This window comes from Coloeus monedula (genome assembly GCF_965178545.1).
Source record: "Coloeus monedula genome assembly, chromosome: 5".
Taxonomy (NCBI): Eukaryota; Metazoa; Chordata; class Aves; order Passeriformes; family Corvidae; genus Coloeus; species Coloeus monedula.
In genome coordinates this window covers 48,634,803-48,647,029 of record NC_138785.1, presented here as the reverse complement: position 1 = coordinate 48,647,029, position 12,227 = coordinate 48,634,803, and the positions used below count along the sequence as shown (strand labels likewise).

General features: G+C 43.0%; 1 protein-coding gene across 5 annotated transcripts in view; it reads left to right on the top strand.

Moving 5' to 3' along the window:
• Positions 1-4,674: 4,674 nt before the first annotated feature.
• DCUN1D4 (defective in cullin neddylation 1 domain containing 4) overlaps positions 4,675-12,227 on the top strand; it is a 38,576-nt gene continuing 31,023 nt past the window's right edge. For 2 of the 5 annotated variants that reach the window (XM_082281657.1, XM_082281656.1), the window contains exons 1-2: positions 4,675-4,765; positions 6,734-6,815. Coding sequence is in view for 2 of the 5 variants with exons in the window: in XM_082281655.1 (XP_082137781.1) it covers positions 4,741-4,765 (25 nt within the window). In the remaining 3 variants the exon portion in view is untranslated. The remainder of the gene's footprint in view (positions 4,766-6,733; positions 6,816-12,227) is intronic. The other 3 variants (XM_082281655.1, XM_082281659.1, XM_082281658.1) reach the window with 2 other exon arrangements.

Below are 12,227 nucleotides of genomic sequence, written 5' to 3'. Positions count from 1 at the left end.
TAAAATAAGCATTATTTACTAAAGTTTTGAAATTTTGCTGGTTGGAAAAGGTCTAGATTACATATATCTGACTTCTAAATGATATGTATTCTGTTGTACTCCAAATCTCATCCGCTGGCATTTTGTGCAGGTCAGTTGAAGTTTGTAGGAATGTACAGGAAGAGACAGCAGTACATCAGGAGTCTGCCAGTGCCTATCTTGTAATAAAAAAGAACTCTAGGTAACATGTATGAGAGCAACTTCTGAGAGTAATTGTACTGGATTCTTCAGCAGGGTGGGGACTCAGTCTCCTCTTACATATATATTCCTGCCTTGACTCAGGCATTTCTATGTGTATTGTAAACTTAGCTTCAGGAGCAGTGACTCCAGTGTTGTCACAGAGCACTCCAAAACCTGGGGGCTGCTGTTCAAACCTCTTGGGCTAAGAAAGACCTGAATTGTTATTTCCCATTGCCAAAAACAGTGTTGCAGCTACGAGCTGAGCAAAAGTTGGACACACCCTTTGGTTTTGAACCAGAGTTGATGTTATTGAAACAAGTTGTTGCAGCTTAAGTGTGCAGATAACCAGTTCCCACCTGTCTCACTGAAACGGAACACTGAGAATGTTCACGGTCCTCTACTGACAGTGACGGAGCTTTGTGCCCCCAGAGAGAGGTGCTGGCTGTTTTGATGCACCTCCAGGGTTCAGGAAGAAATTCTGAGCTGCTCTCAAGCTTGGCTGCTTAGAGTTGTCTCATGATGAATGAAGAGAATTTAAACTTTTAAACTGAAGCTGAAAAAAACCCTATAAATTGAATGTAAGAATTTAAGTATCAGCTATCAACAGCCCTGAAACATGCTTTTTCTCATATATGTAAAATGACATTTGTTTGCAGGGTGTTACAAAAGGATCTTTGGGGCCAAAGTAATATGGCCATGGAGCAAGTGTTAGAGAATAGACCTTTTCATTTCAACGGGGAACATAGTATGTGTCCATGGGACAGGGAGATTAAAACGAGCTGAACTGTTGAGTGAATAGTGCTTTGAAGCAGTTCGTAAAATCTGCAGCTACTGTTTTCTGCCACTTGAGGTCCTCTTTTATCCCTAATTAGTACAGTTTGCTGATACCAAGCAGGAATAACTCACAGGTTGTTAGGTGTTAGGTGCCTCATTGTAACTCTGAGGGCAAAAAACCTTTTCAGAAGCATTACAAAAAGCTGTGTTGACTTGGGTATCAGTTACCTCTTCATATCTGCAAATGATTTAGAACTGTGTTTGCTGGGCTTCTTGTAGGCAGTTTGTTTATTTTCTTACAATACCCTGTGCTGTACTGTGCTTTGTTGCTGTGTTATCTGCTTTCTTAATGTTCAGCAAATTCTTCTGTGGTAATGTTTCTTTTTCAATACAATTCTCTTCTCCTTCTGACTTGTAAAACACATCATGACTTGTGATTCTGGTGCCTAAAATTAACTTTCAAGCTTGTTTTGAAGCAAAGCAAGATGAATGAAGGTATTCAAGAGATACAATGGCTTTAGCAATCTGGAATCTGATATCCTTTGGATATAGAGGGGAAGAGTTTCCTTTTGGAAATTCTTTCTCAAAGATGCATCTGCATGGTTTCTGATAGTGAAGAAGATACAACTCCTGTAAGATGGCTCCTCTTTCTCATGTTATCCAGTATTTTTCACAGTCTACAATATGAGGTTTTTTATGTGGTTGCCATTTGAGCTATCAATTTAAAAAAGCAATGCAAACATAAAAAAAAGCAAACAATGGCAGTCTTTCTTCAGAAAAAAGAAAACAAGTCTGCAGTTTCAAGTTTGATTTAACAGTGTGTAAACTGGCAGATGCATTTACTACCACTCTCCACTTCATGGTTTGTTATTCCTCTCCTGTGCATTGATGGGAGCACTTACACGTATGTGTAGTAAGCCAGATCTGGATATTCAGCTGGCTGGGAAAATAAACAAACAAATAAAACTAAAAGAAGTGTTGAGGGGTTTGTTTTGTTTTGGAATTTTTTGCTTTTGGGAGCACTGAGGACAGTCTTGCTCTTTGACCTACCTTGCTATTTTGCTGTCCAGGTGGTTGCTCTGGCACAAAAGAAAGGATGCCAGGAGGGTTAGTATTAAGACACTCATGATGGACCTGCTTAAGCTGTCTCCGTCCACATAGTGCCAGGTGCCCACCAAAGCCTCTCTATCACTCCCCTGTGCAACTGGACAGGAGAGAGAAAATATAATGAAAGGCTTGTGGGTTGAGCTAAGAACAGGGAGAGATCACTCATCAGTTAGTGTCATGGGCAAAACAGACTGACTTGGGGAAATTAGTTGAATTTATTGCCCATCAAAATCAGGGCAGGACAATAAGAAGTAAAACAGATCTTAGGAGCACCTTTCCCCTGCCCCTCCCTCCTTTCTGGGCTTAACTTTATTCCCAGTTTTCTACCTCCTCCCACCCAGTGGCTCAGGGAGATGGGGAATGGGGCTTATGGTCAGTTCATCATGTGTGGTTTCTGCTGCTGCTTCCTCCTCAGGGAGAGGAGTCCTTCAACTGTTCTCATGGGGCAGGCCTTTTCTGGCTGATGCATGAATCCCCTGTTTAACAGGCAGAAGCAGAAAACAAAGTCTCTTTTATGTTTCTCTGTGGATTTCTTTGCAGATCTAGTTTTTAAGGGTCAGGGATTATATTTGTGCATTCAAAAATACATTAAAGTTTTGCTTGGCAAGCTTATTTGCTTTACAATTTAGAATGGAAGTAGTTACAGAAGCTGTAGTCTAAGGAAATATTTTTAAGGCCAAGTAGTATCTTTCATTTTAGACTAATATAAATGGAGGGAAGTACAAACCTTTCTGTCTTCAGATAGAACCAAAAAGGGTTTTTCTGTGCCATATTTCCTTACATCGGTATCAATTTACAACTTTGTAAGGCATGGAAGAATTTTTCTTTTTGAATACGTTTTTATTCTGAACTAGCAGCCTGCATGCTTTTATGGTCAAGTGAACAAACAGACACCCCTAAAGGGATAGTTCCTCTTAAACCAGAATTAGATCAGATGAACTGCAACTCAATGGTGCCCCTATTGGGTAAAGAACTTGGGATGACACATGCTGATATGAATGTCTGGCATGTGGGATGTTATAGAACTACCCAAGAAGTGAAACCTAGTTTGCGTTGCTTTACAATTACTATTTTTTTGCAAAGGTTTCACAGAATCTCAGAATATTCTGAATTGGAAGGGACCCACAAGGATCACCACGTCCAGCTCTTAAGTAAATGGTTCATACGGGGACTGAACACCAACCTTAGTGTTATTAACACCAACCAACTGAGCTAAAGAAAAGATGGTGAAAATAGGAAAATATCCTGAGATAAAGGCAGGAAGTTCTATAGAAATAATTTCAACGACATAGTGAGTAAGTAAGAATTTCAAATAATGTGATCTTTCTTTGCTCTGACATGGTTTTTAGTACATGACTTTTGAAAAGCGGATTCATTTTCTTGTGGACTCCATCCTCTTCTCTGTAAAACAAGCAGTTGAAAACATAAGATGTAGCTCAGCAAAATAAATCATCTGCACTTGCACGTTCTGACTGGTTCACTGAGATGCAAAGCTAAGGCACAGCTTACAAAAAACCCCAAAGAAACACAAGCAGGCCTGTGATCAGTTAATTCAGGACTGTATGTTAATGCATTACTCCAAAGAGGACAATTATCTGGCACTACTTCAGTTTCATAGTCCTTGACTTTATTTTAACTTAACCTCTTAGCAGAAGGGTTTTTTTCAGTACTCAGTTCTGTCATTATAATCCTCCACTGCACACAGACGCTGCTCTAGCAGTCTCTTCTCATTTGTGTTTCGGCACCGAGTGGTGCCAGGGACGGCATTTATCCCTGAAACGACACGGGATGCTGAGCTCGCATGCTAAGCAGCAATGACCTGCAAGGTGTCTTCCTCCTCCGGCTCGGGGATGGAGACCTCTTTGTGCAAGGAGGGGGAAGGGAGGGTGGCTCCACGCACTAGATTTCTAGGATCGGGAACAATACCTGGGGGTATGAGCCGCTGTCATCGGCCGGCAAGGAGCACTCTTGGCCCCAGGTTTCCCCACCGCCCATCCTGCCGCTGCTGGAACATTGACCTGACACTTGTGTGCGTTCGGCTGGCGTTGGCAGCCTGCCATTTGTTCTCCTCTGGAAGAGGGAGATGGAAGAAATAAGGAAATCGTTTCCAGACTGGCCGGTGATTTGGCAAAACCGCGTGGGGATCACGGAGCAACAGGGAAGTGCCGCAGTCCGGCTCCCCCCCCGCCCCGCGGCACTGCCCGCCCGCCCGCGGCCCCTGAGGGGCGGGGCAACCGCAGAGGTCACGCCCCATTCTTCGCTCACCCAATCGCATCAGAGCATGGGCGCGGCCCTTGGCCCCATAGCCAATCAGAGCAGCGGGTGACACAAAGTGGCGCCCCTTGCACGCGCTTTAAAGGCCGAGAAAAACTGGCAGCGCCAGAGTCCAATCAGAGCGGAGAGGGGCGTGGTCGGCTCAGCCTTTTGCCCAATGGGAGGCCGGGGAGGTGGTGCGGGGCAGGCGGGCGTAGAGTGGCAGGAGCCTCACCCAGTAGGAGGGCGGCACTCACCGCCTCCCGCAGCAGCTCGGACCAATGGACCCGGGCAGTGGGCGGGGCGGAGGGATCCGTGCCCGGGCTCTGGATTGGGAGCAGGGCAGGAGCCGGGCCGGGCCGGCAGCGTGTGCAGCGCTGCACGAAAATGCACTCGGATGCCGCCGCTGTCAGTGAGTAGCGCCGGGGCCGGGCCCGCCGCCCGCGCCGCTGCCCGGCCGTAAGAATTGTCCGTCTGGGGGCGGCTTTTCTTGCCCCTGACCCGTGAGGCTCGGCCGAACGGGCAACCGGGACTCCCGATGCCGGGGAAGGGTTCAGGCCCGCGGGTGCGGGACCGGCGCGGATCGGGGCGGTGTGTGCGTGCCTGCCGGTGGAGTCCCCGCGGGGACAGCGGGAGCCCCGTGGCCCTCGGCGCGCTCCCCCAGGGGGCGGGGGCGGCCCATGCGGGGGCGGGAGCGGGCGGGGGCAGCCGCACCGGAGAGGGCCGGGGGCGCTCGGAGGGCGTGACGCAGTTTGCCCGACCCGGCTGGCGAGCGGGTGAGGCTGCGGCTGGCCCTCGTGGTCGACTGCGAGAAGGCTGGGGCTGCTGAGGGGAGGGCGGGCGCGGGCTGCGGGGCTGGGTGTGTGGGGGAAAGACGGGCGGGGGTGAATTAAGCGGGTTCCGTCGGGCCGGTGCGGGAGAACCGGGCTGCGTGTGCTAGGGAGCGGAGCCGCGGCGCATGGTGGGAGGTGGAGTCCCTTCGGCGGCGGCCCCACGCAATGGGGCGCCGGGAGGCGGCGTAGCGGACTACGACTCCCAGCGGGCCCTGCGGCGGCGCGGCGTGCTGCCCCCGCCCCGCGGACCCCCGGCCTGACCCGCCGTGCCCGCCCGCCCTGGGGAGCACCGGGGGATCGCACCGCCTGTTTTGGAGGAGCGTAGCGCGGGCTTTATCTCCGCAACAGAGTTTCCCGCTGTGCGTTCCGAGCAGCAGGGACCGCTTGCTGTAGGCGGCTTGCTTGGCGTAGGAGGGTCACGCATCTGCGTGGCTGTGGGGTGGCCGGGGTTCAGGGACAGGCACCGTCTGCGTCCGCTGGAGAGACCAGGCTGTTATCCCGAGCACAAAGCTGTCCTGCCACAACGATCTCCCTGTGAAATCTACCGGGAACGTGTTCTGGCTGTGGCAGGAGTTGCAGCTCTGAGATGCTTTATTACTGTAGAACTTGCTTGTGGGAAAGATAATGAAAATTGAAGCTTTGATCATGCGTTAATGAATGATGGTCTGACTTTTGGACAAAGTCCCTAAAGCAATGGTGGAAAGAAATGCTGCATAATGCCTGGATTTTCTTGAATCCTTCCGTGTCTCTCAAAATGAGATGTCGGACAGGGGCAGCCTGGTAAAGGCTCTAACTCATAAGGTTGTATCATTTCTTTAGTGGTTCTGGTTTATTTTACCTTTATATTTAGGGATCATTATGTGTCGGTGGTGCAGGCTGCCATTAAAGCACAAGTAATTGCCTCATATTAGAAATGGCAGGGTAATTATTCTAGAAAATGCTTTCTGTTCAGTGTCTTTTGTCATGTGCCCGTGCAAAAAAATGCAGGTCCTCATTATACACATGTGAGTTAGTTACAAATATTTCAGAGCTCCCTCATGTAGGATGTTTAGCTTACATAGTGACTTTTAATTTTTAAAAATTTTAACTTGTCTGCAGAAAGTAGGAAGAGTACTCTTCCTCAGCCTTCAGCTATTACTGGCTTTTCATTAAAAATGTGCCTTGGAGTGATCAAATCTTACACCTCACTTTGTTTCTGTTGTTTTTTTTTTTTGGGGGCTTGTATATGTGTAATTTAAATAGATATGTTTTCATAAATTAGCTAACTTAATTATCTGTAGCTTCATAGTGGTTGGGTTTTTTTCATTGATCTAAATGCTTGAAACAAGAAGTGTTCACAGCATAGTTTTGCACATACAAAAGCTGGCTTATGATAGTCTTTTGACTGAACGTTTATTTTGAGCCACCTTTTTGATCCTTCTTAGATCCTTATCTGTTCTTATGATATAAACTCTATTAATACATTTTTTCTCAGTCTCAGTTTTACTTTCTGAATACACACCTTTCATATTATATGAGGAAATCAACTTTCCTTTTTTCTTTTGAAGATGTTTGCTTAAAAGTTTGTTGCAGCTCCTGTATAATTGGAAAAGCCTTCTCTGTACAAGACCATGCAATAAACTGAATTAGGCAAGTAAAGAGGTTTTTTTTTACTGTTTCTCTTCATTTTGTTGTATCAGGGTGAGCTCTTATTTGTGTAATTGCAGCACTTCATTTAAGTTTATTTTTGTCTGAGTACTTTTTGTGCTAACTCTTAGTGAATTATTAATCTTGTGTTTTCTTTAATTCCCCTCCTCCCCCACTTTCTTTGCAGGTATTGACAGCAAGACTTTGGGCTTTTTCAAAGCATTATTTCCTAGTTTTGTTTGTGTCTTCAAGCAGAAGAAGATAACTTGCTTAATTTGTCTGTCTTGTGCTTGCCAAAAAACATAGCACTAGGAAGTACAGTACATCCTGTGAAAGTGTTCAACTCTTGTATCCAATTTAAATATTAGAACATTTAATAGTATGGTTATTTCTTCTACAATAAGTAAGGCTACTGACAGGGGCTAGAAGGAGAACCCTTAATTTAAATGTGCCAACATTTTTGTCATATGGTCCAATTAAGTTGTTTTATGTAAAATCATGGTCTGAGGTTAAACAGAATTTTTATTTTTGGCTCATAAAGAGATATAAACAACTACCAGTTCGTTCAGTGGGGGGTATATATATATTTATATATATGTAAAATTGTGCAAGGCTTTAGCTTGTCCTGGGGAACTGACTGAAGTGACACACTTGATGCAGCTGTGTGGCTGCATAGGCTGTGGGACTCGGTCTGCTGCAGCTGCTCGTTACTTACTGCTCATTACCTGTAGATTACTGCTTCTCTTGCTCTGCTGGTAAAGTGGTTTGTAGGAGCACTTTCTAATCTACTCAAGTCAAATGTACCTGGGTTAGCTATTGCCACTTACTTGAGTTGTCTAAACTGACGGGGTTGATTTCTTGCCTGAAATGGGTTAGGGAATGTTACCATGGCCTGTGCTGCTGGCAGAGCTGTGGAGTCAGTAAATTTTGGCAGGGATGAAGATGCAAGCAGCTGGGACAGTAATGCTTTTGACTGGCATAGCTGTTCCTAGGCTGTTGCAGCTCCATTGTGATGCATACCAGATCTGCATGGTGCTGGATACCCTAGCAGTGTGTGCTTGACAGGGTTGCATTTCTGCTGAATTAGCTAGAGCACAAGATATGAAGTTTGTATTAGCTTTATGCCCTTTGTAGGATGCCAGATGACACCTGGCATGAAGTTAAGACTAATGCTTGCAAACAACATTCAGGTCATGGCAGCCAATGATGCAAAACTAGCTCACTGACACTTGTTTGAATTTGAATTAATCTGATGGTGGAATAAGTGTTAGACTGGATGAACACTTTTCATCAACAGAAGCAGATGTTTTGCACCAGAAACCCACTTAGTGTTAGGTCTTCGCTATATAGCACAAAACACCCAACCAAAAGCCTCCAAAGCAAACCCAAATCCTGCCATGAGCCAGTTGTGCAGAATATTTTATCCTATATGTTAGTATAGGAGAATTAGCCTAGCTCTTATTTGTTCAATCAATTTAAGGTAAATGGAAATGTATTCAAACTAAAGTAGCAGTTACACAAATTTTGCACTGCTTAAATTGCTCTAAAATTCTCAATGAACTTTAAAACTGCAGTAGCTCTTTTTGTAAACAAGCCTTCAGATTAGAGTACTGTAAAAACAGCTAGGTAGAATAAAGATTTGTTCCTATGGGGGGGAAAAAGAATTATGCATTTTCCTATCTATGTAGCATGCAGTGATCTTAAAATATTTTGTTGCAGTAAGTCATTCTGAGTGGTAATACCAAATGTTGTGAGTTGAATGTGAATGTTTACCTTTAAATGATAAGTGTTTTATAATGCACGTAGTAATTCCTACCACATTTTGTTGCTTGGGTTTGGGTTTTCTGTAGAGTTTTCTTATTTACTAGCTTAAGTCAGTCTGTGTTTTGCTTCAGAACATTTTAGGTGGTTGTGTTTGGAAAATGTACACAAATTTGCAACTGTGGGTTTTGGATACCGCTGCTGTCAGCAGTAGCTCTGAGCTCGGTGCAGCTCTGGGTGTACGCAGGCAGGAGAAACATTCTGCAGTATCATGTCTTTAGCTTTAATGGCTAGGTGCTGATGCTCCTCAAGATAGGTTGGATCATCCCATCTAATTGCATGTCCTTACTTTCCAAGCTGGAATTCACTTCTGTTTTCCTTACTTTCTGAATCATGCCCATTTTTTGACCACACCAGATCAAGGGAGACCCTGCTTTTCAAGCCTGTTCTCTGCCTCCCTTTACCCAAGGCTTGTTGTCACATTATGGACTGGGAGAAAGGTTTCTTCTGCGGGCTGGCCCTGGTGTAGGGTGTCACTGCCTGCAGGGATACAGCTACAGACACATTGGAAATAGATTCTTTGACAGGAATGCAGAGTCAGCTCCTAGCTTCTTTGTGCTGCAGTTTGGGATTCTCAGTCTTCAGGTGTATTGTGATGGTTTTTTGTAAATAAGACTGATGTACATTTTTCTTTTGCCTTCTGTATTCAGTAATGAATATAAAAATTCTGCTTCCTGAATGTAAGTGTTCAGGGCTTTCACCAAATGTGTAGGTTTCAGATCTGAACTTCCAAGTTCATTAATCAATTAATCATTAATCAATATAAGTTGTATTGCTGTTAGGATAATTCTGTAAGTAGACTACAGAACGTAAAATGGTATATTTTATAGAAGATTAAATGATTCTTTTTTGAATAAGTAAAATTTATTTAAAGCAAACTAAGGCAATAGAACTTTGAACTATTATGGCCAGTACTACTACAAGTTTTTTCTAGTTCTCTTAGTTGAAAGCAAGGAAAACAATTAAATAAAAGCCTAAACATTCTATTTTAATTTTTAGGTATGAGTTCGCCTGATGTGTGTTTTCTGTTATTTTTTTCTGAGAAGTTCACAGGTATATCTTAGCAGTAATAGGAATTACTACTATGTTATTACTCCTGCTATTTCTATATTTAAATTTTAATATTGTATCTATAGAATTTATATGGCATATCTGTCAAGGATAACTATGTTTAGACATACAGTTAAAGTGAGATTTTTTTTTTATAGATTTTGTATTTGCTTAGAAAAATTAGAAGCTTTTAAAGGAAACTTGGAGTCAGCTGCTGATCTTGTTTACTACTATTGTTAATTTTTTACTAGGTTTTTAATAGATTGTACTGCAGCCTGTAGCTGTGTTTTGTCCAAGCTTTAAATTTTGACAGCAGGAACTAAGTTAAAGGTTTTATTCATGCAGGTACTTTTTTTTTTTTTTTTTGGCATTCATTTGTGGTTTCATTTAAATAGTTTGGCAGCACATTGCTCCTTCTAAAAAATTGGGACTTGACCTTTAAATTTTTTCATTTCAGATAGCAAAGTAAAGTATATGAGTTCAGTTTACCTGTATACTTTGCTTATATTTAAGATACATTGAGTTCTTTGGTTTTCTTTATTGTATTTCATGTGTGCATTTATGAGAGGTTGTAGAATGTTTTTTCTCTAGTTTGTTATGGAAGCAAGCTCAGCTAGCTCTTGTTTTCTTACCTCTCTGTAACTCTCAGGTCCATAGTTTAAACCTTAATCTATAATATTCTAAAAGTTATTTTTAAACTGTTTTCTTTTTACTTTTAAATGGTATACGATTGTGACTAATTGACTAACCCAGCCTTTAACACTTAACATTGTGTTAGTGACAGACTGCAGACAAGGTTTAAATTCCATGAAACTAGGTTGGCTCTGTCATTTCTCTCTGTTCTGGGTTCTGGATTTGCAATTATTTTACTCAGATTTTTTTTTTTTTTTTTTTTTTTTTTTGCCATTACATTCTGAATTACTGCAAAGTATTTAATACCATTTGGAATTTTCATTGCTTCAGTCCTCACTGAAGATCAGCTAACCTCTACATGAAAAATAATTTAATCAACAAAATATGTATGCTTGTTTGAGGTACACCGTAGCAAACATTCCACACATTATCTTTCAGTATTTACAAAGCAAGCAGGTTTCCTTCTTCTGATACGAGATCAATAAACTGTGTGGTACATCAGAATCTTAGAATGGCTTGAATGGAAAGGGACCTGAAAGATAATCAAGTTCCAATCCCCCTGCCACAGGTACAGATACCTTCCACCAAGACCAGGTTGCTCAGAGCCCCATCCAGCCTCACACTTGAAGCCTGGGACATCCACAGCTTCTTTGGGTAACCTGTGCAGAGGTCTCACCACCTTCACAGTAAAGAATTTCTTTCTAATATATAATCTAAACCTACTCTCAGTTTGAAGCCATTCCTCCTTGTCCTGTCACTACATGCTCTTCTGGAAAGTTCCTCTCCAGCTTTCTTGTAAGCCCCCTTAAAGTACTATAAGTGCACTTCAAGTGCTGTAAGACCTCCCTGGAGTCTTCTGTTCTTCCCATTGAACAACCCTAGCTCTCTGCCTTTCTTCACAGGAGAGGTGTTCCATTCTCCAGTGATCTTTGTGACCTTGCTTCAACAGGTCCATGTCTTTCCTGTGCTGAGGACCCCAGAGCTGGATGCAGTTTCTGTAGGGAAAAAAAAAAAAAAATCAGACCAACTCATGTGCTTTGATACTATTGTATTCAGGTGAAAAATATCTTCACGCATGATGGCATTATACGTGTAAAGCTCATGTAATCAGCTGTTGAATGTGTAGCTTCATGTGATGTACCACCCCTCTCATAGTGGGGCTCAGATGGACAGGTGGGTTAATCTAACACAGGATTAATCAATCCTGTTTCTTGCTTTAACTTAGCTGGGCTGGCAGCTCCTTGGTGATCTGATTCAGAACACTGGGCTGGCAGGGCTTGTTTATTTATTTTTGTAGATGAGATTTCAAGTGTAGTGGGCTGACCAAGGGGGTCAGCAGGTACAACTTTGCAAGCTGCATAAGCATGTGTGGAAAGTTTGGGAGGTGGAGGGGAGAGAGAGTGTTCCTGAAGAATATAGTTGCAGCCAGCTGTCCCAATTGCTTGCTGTGTTGACCATTGTTGATAATTGTCCCTTGCTAATTTCCCAGATAGTGTTATTTGAGCATGGGAGGTGTTATTTTTTGGATTTTGTTTCTTAAAAAATATTTTTTTAAAAAAATAGGCCTTTTCACAGTGGCATAGGATACTCTGTGTATCTTTCTTGAAATATAGATAAAGCAAACACTGACCCACTGACCAATTCAGAGAATGACCTGAGCTGTAATTTAACTTCCCTAATTTAATGGGTGCTGCTTGCATTTGCTTTTGTAACTGTAAAGGAAACCTGTTTTCAGTTTTAGATAATACCCCTACACTGTGCAAGCTTCCCCTGTGAAAGAAAGAAAACTTTGGACTCTGGTCCTCCATATTTGTATGGTGTGATATTTCTTGTATAAGAACTGGAAAATGTATTTGTATAACCCTGCTAAATCTTACGTAACCTATTTCTGAAGCAGCAGCTTAAACTTGT